The following is a 12396-nucleotide window of genomic DNA, read 5'->3' on the forward strand; positions in this document are numbered from 1 at the left end:
TTTCTTTCTCCTCAATACACTTCCCCCCCTACCCTCCCCCAGGTCCCCAAATTCACAGCTAAAACAGAGATGATCTGCTGAACGGCTCTCATCTCTTTGCAGAGATAACAGAGCTGGAATTTGCACCGCACAAGTGTGAATCTGGCCTTAATGATAAGGCTTCATGCACATGGGCAAATTTTCCTGTGCAGCATAAACATGTTTCTGGTGCCCAGGATGTACAGCCATCCATAATACGTGCGTGAATGAAGGTGATCACGCAGCTAGGAGTCATTACTTGCTTAAAATAGCGGATGCACAAAGACTATGGCATTGAAATAAGTACATTAACTGTTCCACGTGACGCCCCAAGTGACTTGGAACCTAACTGTTCCAAGTGACCTCAATGTCGGGGTATTTTGTTACCTGCTCTGCTATCTTGAAAATGCCCGTGCGATTACTGCATGCCATTACTGCTCTGGGACCTGTTGGGGGCTTTTAGCTCTGAGCAGCTAATCTTTGGAGTTGTAAAATATTGTATTGTGAAGATGGGGCCAAGTACCTTCGCAGTCTAGTAAACCTAACATCTGCTGCAGTTTAGCCTTATGCTGTAACACTTGGTGGACTCTGATACCCCTTTTCCTAATCGGTGTTCCCTTACCTGTCCTAGCTCCACAAAGTCTTTTTTTTTTTTCTTAAATAATTTTAATATCTGGCCTGTCTCCTCCATTGTGCGCCGCAAGCACCATTCAGATCTTTGAGGAGTTTATTAGAACTAATGGAGACTGAGGCACTCGTGCACAGAAGGCGGCTCCAACAGTGAAGATTTAATGAGCATTGCTATGTTGAGCAGACCATCCAGTGAAGAGTTGTCAAAGACACACGGAATGAGGGTGGATATTGGCGCTCACCTGATAAAACTCCATTAAAAGTGCATTTCCCCTTTTATCTCACATTTTTTTTTTTTCCTCTCTTAGGTATTGAGATCACGTGAATTCTGCAATCAAGGAGCTATTGGAAAATGGGGAAATCTGGAATAAAAAATAAGAAAATAAAGCTTTTCACAGCCACTGTACAGCCAGCTCTTATGTCAAGAACTGGACTATCTGCCATATTAGTAAACATTTTATTTATTACAGAAAAGCCGCCTAGAATAGACTTTACCTGCTCTCTGTGCTAGCCCACAGTTTGCTGGGTTATGGGGGGAGCTGTGCCTGTAAGACTGTAGCAGTTACCCCCCATCATGCTGTACTTACAGGCTTATAGCAATCTCTTAACACTGCTTATCCCAGCAGCACGAGGGAAGGGGAACAAGTTAACTAGCATGAAATCTGAATTTAAAATGAATTTATTTTGCATTAACTTGCATTTTTATTTCTTTTAATATTGATTTACCTGAAGGATGCAAAGCGTGGATGTCTTAATGAAACATGTAAAAGTGACCTAAATCTATTTTATTGTGGTTTTCAATAGTGATTAGTTTGTTTATCCCCTCTTGTCAAAGAATGATGATCCTATTAATCTGCTGCTGTAATAACTCCAAAACAATAGGACACTAAATAGCCGTTCACTAAACTGTGCTTGCTGCTAGCAGCTATCTAAAATAGTCATCCAAAAGCTGGTTTGTCTCTGTAGACCCACTGCATTATCTGCACATCCCCCCCCCAAACAAAGGTTTTTGGCTTGTATTCCATTAATAAGGATTAATCAATGAGAGGTTTTATATCAAACATGCTGCTCCATTGTACTGGGTGCTGCCCAGAAGTGCCACTTTTTAGTGTACAGAAAATCTGAAACCTTTAAGTGCAATGATACATATAGAATAAAATGTCCTGCAAATTGGTGCTGTAAAACAACAGTTTTCTAATATGTTTGATAATGCATGAATCATTGCATTGTGTAAGTTTGGTGTCAACTGATGCCTTTTTAAGACTCCGTAAGGTATCTGTTGCTTATGGATGCAGAAAAGATCCTAAGACCTCATGCACGCTGGGTGTTTAAGAGACTTTGGCATTCAGGTGTGGGTATTGGGTACAGATGCACCATCCAGCCTTGCTGTGGCTGGTTGCTTTACTGAGTGGTACAAATGCTTAGGGGCGGTTGCACAGTTATAGTTGGTCAGGTTGTAAAAAGACACAAGTCCATCCTGTTCAACCATAAAAAAAATAAAAACTGTACAATCCCATATACCCAATTCTATACCCACATTTGATCCAGAGAAAGGCAAAAAAAACAGCAGAGCATGATCCAAGTTGCTACAGCAACAGCCGTATGCTCCCAGGGAAGAATGCTAGGAGCACAGACTGCTTGCATTCCAAGCAATCATCCCTGCATGCTTTCTGCCCCTAAACATTAGTACCACCATGTACACTGCCCAGCTGCAGCAGCTTTCGGCCTCTGAATTTTGTAGCCTGCCTGGGAGTGAGGCTGGATGGTGCTTTTCACATGCACCCAAGTGCTGGCATGTTATGCATGGAGGCTAGATGCACAGCATGCATGAGGCTTTAGGCGCTTGTGTCCATGTCACCTGGGAATAAAATGAATTGTATAAAAGTTTGAAAGGCATAGTTAAGACCTTTTTTAGTTGGGCATGAAGGACACATTTTTTATTTATTTTTTCCTCTCATTGATTCATTGTTTAGTCTGGTACTTGAACTCTACAACAGAGCAAACCTGTTAATTCTATTGCTGCCATGTAAAATAACTGTATTAGGCTTTTAAAGTAGGTTAACAGAAGTACAAACTACATGCTGCTGTAATTGAAAAGAAAACTGAGCACCAGTGTATTGTGGTACGAGTACATAAAGCTACGGTACATTTACATGCTAATCTGTCCAGTCACTTCTGTATACAGCATGGCAGTGTTTAATCCCAAGCTTCTGGTAATTAGCAAGAAGCCGTTTACATCCCACTGATTTTGTGCATTAAATCAGAGTTGTTTGGGCTCATGCACACAGGCGTTTTCTTAATTTACTCTTTATAAGTTTTCTATGAAAGCAAAAAAGGAGGACTCCAGTGTTTCCATGGGCAAAACGTTTTTTTTTTTTTGTTTTTTTTTTCTGTGCCATGGCTTTTCTGATTTGAAATGCTTCATTGTCCAGTTTGCTACTGTTTTTATGTCTGTCATTGCTTGTTAATGTTGCATGCACTAACATGCAAAATATAGGAGTGCACACCAGTCAGTAAAGCAGTGTCACTGTGTGTTACTCAGTGTATATTGATACTTCAAAACTTAATTTCGGGGACAATGATTTTGCATTAGTGCACCATCATTGACATGCTTTTTTTAAAGTCTCTAGAAACAGATGCTTCAAAGAGCCTATAGGTTTTTTTCTGTACCCACAGTCCCCTGGCTCATGCCCATAGGCTATTTACATTCCCTCATTAAGCTGTGAATCCCAAATACCTTCTCCAGGAGCCACCAGTGCAAGATCCAGTAGACAGCTCGCTCTTTTAATAGCCATTTCACTTTAAGCTGGCCATGACTGAATAAAATGTGGCCTATTTGATCAATATTTGGCTGTCCCCTCTGGACAGATAACAATCAATTGATTGGCTTTTGTTAAAGGGACATGCTGGAAGACATTTGTTGATCAATGGCTTTAGCTGCTGATCATTGTATTCTGACAGTGCAGGTGCAGGAGTCGGAATACAATGTCCTGAGAGAATCTACCCATCCGCCTCTTTGTGGGGGATGGTGGATTCTTTTCTTTCTCTTTCTTTTTTTATTTTTTTTTTCGTTAAGCTGAATGAAAAGAAAACCAGTCTATGGCCTTTAGACTAAAAATCTAGAGTTTTCCCTAAACGTTGAAAAAATTAACTTATATTTTAACCTTTTTGATTTTTATTTGTTTTTTGTCGCAAAACATTTAAATACATATATTTGATCTTGATTACTTCTGTTTTCTGACTACTTTTGATTTTCTGTATACAGATCAAGCATTTTTTTTTTTTTTATTTTTTTTTTTTTTTTTTACTGCATATTGCGGTATACTGCTACTGCTGCTAAATAACCACTGTATCTTGAACTGTGCTCAGTGCTTGTGTGTGTGTATATACACAAACATTTACAGCATGGCTGTATATCTGTCATATATACGCACATAGTAAACTTGTAAAAGTGTGCAATTATTTTCTTATTTAAAACCTGCTTGGTCTGTCTCTAAATTTGCCATTTTTGCTAAGAGTAGAAGCATTTGTGTCTGGTGCTTGTACCACAGAGGTAAAGGTTAGAGTAAATATGGATTTCTAAAACACATCAACATCAAAACTGTGTGGGTGATTTGACATCCTGTTGGTATTTCCTTTTGAAATCAATGTTTCAACTGAGGTGATTTGCCAACAATACATTGGATCACTCCCATGTCTCACGATCACTTAATTCTGTAAGCGGCAGTTCTTGTAAGCAACACTGACAGTGGAGACAGCTTCTGGACTATATATAATATATATATATATACACTCATATATACTCTGTAGATGAATTTAATCCGTTAACTACCTCCAAGAGTGATCACTGAGGTGTATGACTTCTTTTGTTGCCTAAAGTAGGCCTCATACTAGCAGGTTAAACAGCCTGGCCTGACTTTTTGGTGTATTCTCACATTTGGCAATGCAAAGCTACACATTACCAAATCTAGATTTGGTAATCGGTAAATGGCGTTAAATCTACAATTTACAAAACGAGTTGGTGTAATTTTGGTTCAGCCCAGGGAAAGCTGCTTCACTGCCGTGTTTTTTCAGCAAGGCAAGGAACTATGTGTAAAATTCCGTAATCCTTGTCGGAATATTTGCTTTTCTAACGGTAAACTAAAGTCTCGTTGCTAAAAGTTACGCAATTTTACACATGGTTTACACCTTGCACTACCTTATGTAACAAGCACATATTTTATAAGCTGGTTCATCAACCCCTAAGCCAGCCTGTCTTGTGGACAAACACTCCCAATTTTCATTAAAAAAATTGCAGTCTGTTAACGGCTCCAGCTTTTCTTAATCGGCAATGTCTTGTTTCAGTAATTTACATTTCTTTGTATAGTTAGGAATGAACGATATCCTTCCAGATTAGCTGGATATAAGATACCAGCAAAATATAGAAGTTTAAAATAAAAAGAAAAATTAACCCATTACTCACTGATAGTATACAACTAATGCTGTTGGTCAAGCCTGCAATGCACAATCCACTGTAGACTTTATCACCAGCAGCTGAAGTGTTGGACAGTATGTATTTATTGACCTGTACTGCAGTGTTCAAAAAGGCAGTCTCCAAGAGTCTTTTACATTTTTTAACGTATGAGTGATTGTATTAGATCAGCAATAAGAAATCTGTAATCTTAAACATGAATAAAATGCTATCAAATAAATCTGTTGTCAAGTGTATTGTTTAAGTGCAACTGGAAAAATAAAAAATTGCATGACTTATATTATGCAGTCTATTGGTGTATGTCTTGAGAACTTTGTTTTTAGGTTGTGGAGAGTGACTAAGGGTTAGACCCTCTGTCAAGTTCACGGTTTGTCACCCCTCCTTCTGTTTTAGTGACAAATAGGTGAAAAATAAGATTTTTAGAGCCATCATCGGAACTAGAGGTGGGGGAAAGCCTCCAGTGGCGAAACAGATTCCAGCTAAATCTGAATTCCTATTCCTGTCATGTCTGTGACGGGAAGCGAAAGCGACGCATGGTGAAAACAAAAAACTGGCAGGGGTTTAAACCCTATTCTTTCCAAAATAAAAAAAGCTATACATTTTGAAGCGTAACTCCCCTTCTGTAAACTATTCCCCTCTGGGTGATCCATGTAAAGGGTTTTAATAAACTTTATTGCAGTTTCCTACCTTTTTGTTCTGAAGATATCCCTGTGTGTTTGTGTCCATGTGGAAAAGTAAGTCTAATGAGGGTGGTTTGATTATCAACTGCAGGACACTGAGGAAAGCTGCTGTGCCTGCAACCCTTTAGATGTGTTCCAATTGGGAATATCTCAACAAAAATGACTTTTGTAACAGGGGATGTCTGAAATCTGACTTAGTATCTTAGTGCAGACGTCTGGAAAAATGTGAGCCAATCGCACAAGCAGGAAAGGTTTCTGGGGGCGTTCTGAACACCTCCAGGTAGCCATATTGCATTGCATCTTCAGAAAATTACAGTGGCTGCAGATTGAACAAAAAGGTCACTTTTAATGTTTAATCACAATTACTTGTGTCACAATTGTATAAACTATATTTCTTTATCGTACATCACGGGACACAGAGCGGCATTCATTACTATATGGGTTATATGGAGTACCTTCAGGTGTAGACACTGGCAATCTCAAACAGGAAATGCCCCTCCCTATATAACCCCCTCCCATAGGAGGAGTACCTCAGTTTTTCCGCCAGTGTCTTAGGTGTTAGTCATGGTTTAGCTTGCCTCCACATCCTTGGGATTAGGTGAGCTAACCGGTTCTGTCCAAAAAAGCCTCAGCGCTAAAGTGGTCAGTAACCGGACCCCAAACCCTTGGGGTATAGCCCATAATGCTTTTCTTTTTAGAGAGCTGGACCCTGGGCCCAGAACTTAGAAACCTTTGGGTGCCTAATGTTTCTGTTGCCAGAGTGCTATATGGGCCCAGGACAGTGGATCCTTCATAGGAACCCAGGGCCTGAAGGTCTAGACATCCCCACCGAGATGGGGGAAGATTGGGCCTCTTGCTTGGCAAAGTCCTGCGGCATGGAGCAGGTAAGTGAGGGGAAAACTTGCGGAACTTGGTTCTTAGCAGGTTTTTTCTGGGGGGTCACAGGGGACATGCCTAAAGTTATGCACTGCATCTGGCAAACTAGTCACATATCATAAAGATAGGATGGCTCTATATGTATTATTCCCCATAAGATGTGACCTCCCTTGTAGTGTTGGAAAAGCATTGAGTGGGGCCTGTGTTATATAAAAATATATGTGTGTGTCAGAGAGCTGTGCTTACCTGCAAGCCTCCAGGCGATGCTCCATTCAGTCTTCCTCCTCACGGCCTGCAAAGCAGGCAAAACGCTGACCTCCTCATGGCTGCAGTTTGCTGGAGCAGAGAGGTCCCTTCCTCCCAACCCCACCCCCCCCCTGTCGGGAGGGGCATTTCCTGTTTGAGATTGCTGGGGGGGAAGGGCGGGTCAGTGGCTTAAGGAAGGGGCGGCCCTTCCTTGTTTGTTCCATATAGCTCATTCAATACTTTGGAACTGAGGAGGAAAGACCAGAACGGCAAGCACGGGGCGCCGAGGACACACAGTGGCCAGAAAGAATATTGCAGTCTTCAGAAAGACTGTTTTCAAGCCTAGGAATAGGCTGTTTCTTTTCCATCTCATAGTTTTTCTTGCAATACTACTCAGGGGGACAGAATGTTTTTTCTTTCCTAGATTTGAAAAAAAAAAAAAAAAAAGATTAGACACAGAACAACAAGGAGTGTTCCTACCTCTGAGGAAGGTAAAAGCCATCAAGGAATTAATCCTACTGGTTCTAAGCAAGAAAGAACCGACTATTCGCCTATGTATGAGGTTACTAGGCAAGCTGGTGGCCACATTCGAGGCGGTACCATACGCCCAGAGCCACACTCGCATCCTACAGGCAGCCATCCTGTCAGCATGGAGCAGAAGGCCACAGGCCTTGGATATCCCGTTGCCGCTCTCATCAAGAGTCCGACAAAGTCTGTGTTGGTGGTTAGACCCTCAGAATCTACTGAAAGGGAAGTCTTTCAGCCCAGTGGCTTGGAAGATAGTGACCACAGACGCCAGCCTGACGGGCTGGGGAGCAATTTTGGATGGTTGCACTCGCCAAGGTACTTGGGCAAAGCCAGAGAAGCAGTTGCCCATCAACATCTTGGAGCTCAGAGCTGCTCGACTAGCCCTCAGGGCTTGGACGTCAAAATTGCAGGGGTTCCCGGTGAGAATTCAATCAGACAATGCCACGGCCGTGGCATACATAAATCACCAAGGGGGAACCAGGAGTCAAGCCGCTCAGAGAGAGGTGAGCTTGATTCTCCTATGGGCAGAGGCTCATGTGCCCTGCATATCGGCAATATTCATTCCAGGAGTGGACAACTTTCAGGCGGACTTCTTAAGCCGCCAGACTCTATGGCCGGGGGAATGGTCTCTGCATCCACAAGTCTTTCAAGCACTCTGCCAAAGATGGGGAGTGCCGGACGTGGATATCATGGCATCGAGACTCAACAAGAAACTAGACAGGTTCATATCCCGCTCAAGGGATCCGATGGCCTGCGGAACCGATGCGTTGGTTTGCCCTTGGCATCAGTTCAAACTTCTTTATGCGTTTCCCCCGCTCCAGTTACTACCCCGCCTGCTGCGCAGGATCCGGGTGGAGCACATACCAGTCATCCTGGTAGCTCCAGCATGGCCCAGAAGGGCATGGTACTCACTAATCTTAAGGATGGTAGTGGGAGACCCTTGGACTCTTCCTCTACGGCCAGACCTGCTATCGCAAGGTCCGATCCTCCACCCTGCCTTACGGCATCTAAATTTGACGGCCTGGAAGCTGAATCCCTGATTCTCAGGGGTAGAGGTCTGTCTCAGAAAGTAATCTCTACCCTAATCAGAGCCAGGAAACCGGTCTCTAGGGTGATTTATTACAGGGTCTGGAAGGCCTATGTAGGCTGGTGTGAGTCCAAGCGATGGCTTTCTCGCAAATTTACCATCGATAGAGTATTAAGTTTTCTCCAGCTAGGAGTGGATAAAGGATTGGCATTAAGCACAATCAAAGGACAGATTTCTGCTCTGTCAGTGTGGTTTCAGCGGCCGCTGGCCACCCACTCGCTGGTTAAGACCTTCCTTCAAGGGGTCTTACGTATTAGACCTCCAGTTAAATCCCCGCTTTGTCCGTGGGATTTAAATCTTGTTCTGTCAAGTTTACAGAAACAACCGTTTGAGCCGTTGGCTGATATTCCTTTGGTTCTACTGACAAGGAAGTTAGTATTTTTGGTTGCCATAGTTTCCGCAAGAAGAGTTTCGGAGCTGGCGGCCTTATCCTGTAAGGAACCATATCTTGTTTTTCATAAGGACAGGGTCGTTCTCCGCCCTCATCCTTCCTTCCTACCGAAGGTCATATCCAGTTTTCATTTGAACCAGGATTTGGTATTACCATCCTTCTTCCCTAAACCTACTTCCAGAAAGGAAGGGTTGCTGCATACCTTGGATATCGTCAGGGCCATGAAGGCCTATCTTAAAGCTACAAAGAAGATCCGGAAAACAGATGTGCTGTTCATTCTACCGGATGGGCCCAAGAAGGGGCAGGCAGCTGCAAAGTCCACCATTTCTAGGTGGATTAAGCAATTAATCACTCAGGCCTACGGCTTGAAAGGGTTGCCTCCTCCAGTATCATTAAAGGCTCATTCTACTAGAGCCATGGGCGCCTCCTGGGCAGCACACCACCAGATCTCTATGGCTCAAGTTTGCAAGGCGGCAACCTGGTCTTCTGTCCACACGTTTACAAAATTCTACAAGTTGGACGTAAGAAGGAATACTGATACTGCCTTCGGGCAGGCAGTGCTGCAGGCTGCAGTTTGAGACCCTCGGATTCCGGGGGCTCCTCTTTTTTGAGTTAATTTAAAATTTAAAAATTATTTTTCTCAACTAAGTTGGATTTATTATGATTTGAGTATATCTCTAAATTAAATCCTTTTGTCTTGGAGATGTTCTCCCTCCCCTCATTGTAAGCATTGCTTTGGGACATCCCATATAGTAATGAATGCCGCTCTGTGTCCCGTGATGTACGATAAAGAAAAAGAGATTTTTAATACAGCTTACCTGTAAAATCTTTTTCTTGGAGTACATCACGGGACACAGAGCTCCCACCCCTCTTTTTTGAGGACCATTTTGGGAGGCATACTGCTTGCTACAAAACTGAGGTACTCCTCCTATGGGAGGGGGTTATATAGGGAGGGGCATTTCCTGTTTGAGATTGCCAGTGTCTACACCTGAAGGTACTCCATATAACCCATATAGTAATGAATGCCGCTCTGTGTCCCGTGATGTACTCCAAGAAAAAGATTTTACAGGTAAGCTGTATTAAAAATCTCTTTTTTTTTTATTTTCATTATTTCTATCCCCCCACCCACTAAAAGTTGCCATATAAGCACTTTTTAGCAATAAAACCAGCTTTTTTTTTTTTTTTTTTTCCTGATTGCCCCTCTAACATTTTTATTAGTGGTCCTGCCCGTTGAACGGTTTAACAGTTAACACATCAGGCTAAGCTGTTGAGCAAAAGTGGCAGAGGTTGGGACAGATCATTTTGCACTGGCAGGGATACCTACTTAGGGGTACCTACTGCTTCATAGGGAGTGTTCTGTAGCATGAACTAGGTGCACAATGCAAAACCATGCTCCAATATCGAGGCTCACACAAGTTAAAGCTGAGGTGCTTGTAAAGAATAACTTGGTTTCCTCCCTTTTCACTGCAAAAGTCTAGGAGTAGAGAAATGGGGTGTAATTTCCATTCATTGTGGGACATTTAATTCTGAAACGAGGAATTAACTACTGCCTCTCAGGGGCGTAGACAATGCTGTTAGCCAGATATAATTCCTCCCACTCCCATCATGCTTCAGTTTTATGTTGGTGTTTTGGGAGAATGGACATCTACTCCGAGAGGCAAATCCCTTTCCACTTTCCACCTTTTTCTGCTTGTATTAAACCTTTTACTTGGTTTATATTCATGACTACTTGGGTTATGCTGTTGCATTCAGGTGAATTGTCACTGGCCAAAAATGCAGGAATCCCCTCCCAGCTCAGATTCGGTTTTTAACTAGTCTCTCTGAAGTTCTATCATGGGTTTTGCTTCCAACTTGAGATGCAATTTAGCAATAGCAGAATGCATAAAGGTGGTGGGCCTGCTTGGAATGCATTTGATCATGTACACTGTATCTGGAAAGTATTTGCAGCCTTTCACGCTTTCCACATTTTTGTTATGTTAAACCCTATTCCAAAATCGATTGAATGTATTTTCCTCAAAATTCTACAAACCATACCCCATGGAGGAAAAAAACCCACAAATGAGCATTAGAGAGCTGCACACCCCAAAATTGTATTCTAAAACTGGATGGGTTCCCCAAGGGGTTTTTGAGCAGTAGAGATAGTCGTCAAACAGTGGCGTCTCCAGCTTTCATATTTAGGGGGGGACAGGGGGCCAACTAAAAAATGCGCTATATATATATATATATATATATATATATATATATATATATATATATATATATATATATATATATATATATATATATATATATTCTCTATCTCCTGGGGCCCTTTACTATGATCCCACAACAGGCACTTTCACATGTTTTGCAGTGAGCTCCCTCCAGGGTGGCAGAAAACAAGAGATATGTCACCAGCACACCAAGGAAATATAAGGTTCCAAAGCAGTGGGAGAACTATTAGGGTTGCAAAGGTTGTCTTGCCACCGGGCCCTGGTGTTCTGCCACAGTGGGGTTCCCCAGCTGTCCTGTCCCTGCTATTGACAGCGCTGGTCTGGCATCTGTCTCCTTGGCAGTGGCGGCAGTCTATTAGGACCTAGTACTGGTGACATTATGGATGCATGCAAGGGAAGGCTGGCACTATTGGTTATAGAGAGCCGAGCCCCTAGCTGGTCACCTAGCAGAAGTAATGCTTTATAACCTCCTCTGTTGACATGCTGATTGGGATGTGATCCAGGTGATGCTCCCATTTAGATCTAATAAACACAGTATTGGCATCAAGAGTACAACTATAATATATAAATATATATATATATATATATATATCAACCGTATGTTCAGCCATGTGGGCTCTATGCCTGTAAAGTGTGGGCTTTGATCAATAAAATCACTGATATTTAACACTAGGATTTGACTGGGAGCATCACCTGGATTGCATCCCGATCAGCTTGCCAGAGAAGGCTCCACTGCTGCTAGCCAACCTGCAGGGAGCTCAACTGTACAACCAATAGAGATGGGCTCAGGTGTGTTTTAAATCCCACATGCCCGATCCCGCCAAGAAGGCGACACTCCACAGTGCTAATCACAGCCAGTGAGACATTTCCTGATCTGTGCAGCTGTGGACCGGGAAATGTCTCGCTGCCTGTGATTAGCGCTGTGCAGTGTGGGCTTCCTGGCAGGCTCTGGCATGTGGAATTTTGAACATGCCTAGCCCATCTCTAACAACAAATTGTGCTGGCCCTCCTGTACATCAGCCCCATAAAGTAACCAGCACTGGGTTCCAATGTGCTGCCGCCACTGCCAGGGAGACAGAGACCAGCGCTGTGAATAGCCAGGACAGGACAGCAACTCTGGTTGTTCCAGCACTGGTCCACACTGGGAGGATTCCTCCACCCCCCTATAATGTGTAGATGGGGAATTGGATCATTTCCTTTTTTAATAGTTGAATGAAAAAAGGGATCAATCATTGATCACTTTTTTTTCCTACATT

At 42.8% G+C, this 12396-nt stretch overlaps 1 protein-coding gene across 1 annotated transcript in view; it reads left to right on the forward strand.

Moving 5' to 3' along the window:
• The window catches only part of AHCYL2 (adenosylhomocysteinase like 2), a 104781-nt gene extending 99442 nt beyond the window's left edge, over window positions 1–5339 (forward strand). Inside the window, 1 exon segment of the mRNA XM_040343245.1 lies at window positions 957–5339. Coding sequence (XP_040199179.1) covers window positions 957–963 — 7 coding nt within the window. The 3' untranslated portion in view covers window positions 964–5339.
• The last annotated feature ends 7057 nt before the right edge of the window (window positions 5340–12396 follow it).

This window comes from Rana temporaria, chromosome 3, assembly GCF_905171775.1.
Source record: "Rana temporaria chromosome 3, aRanTem1.1, whole genome shotgun sequence".
NCBI lineage: Eukaryota > Metazoa > Chordata > Amphibia > Anura > Ranidae > Rana > Rana temporaria.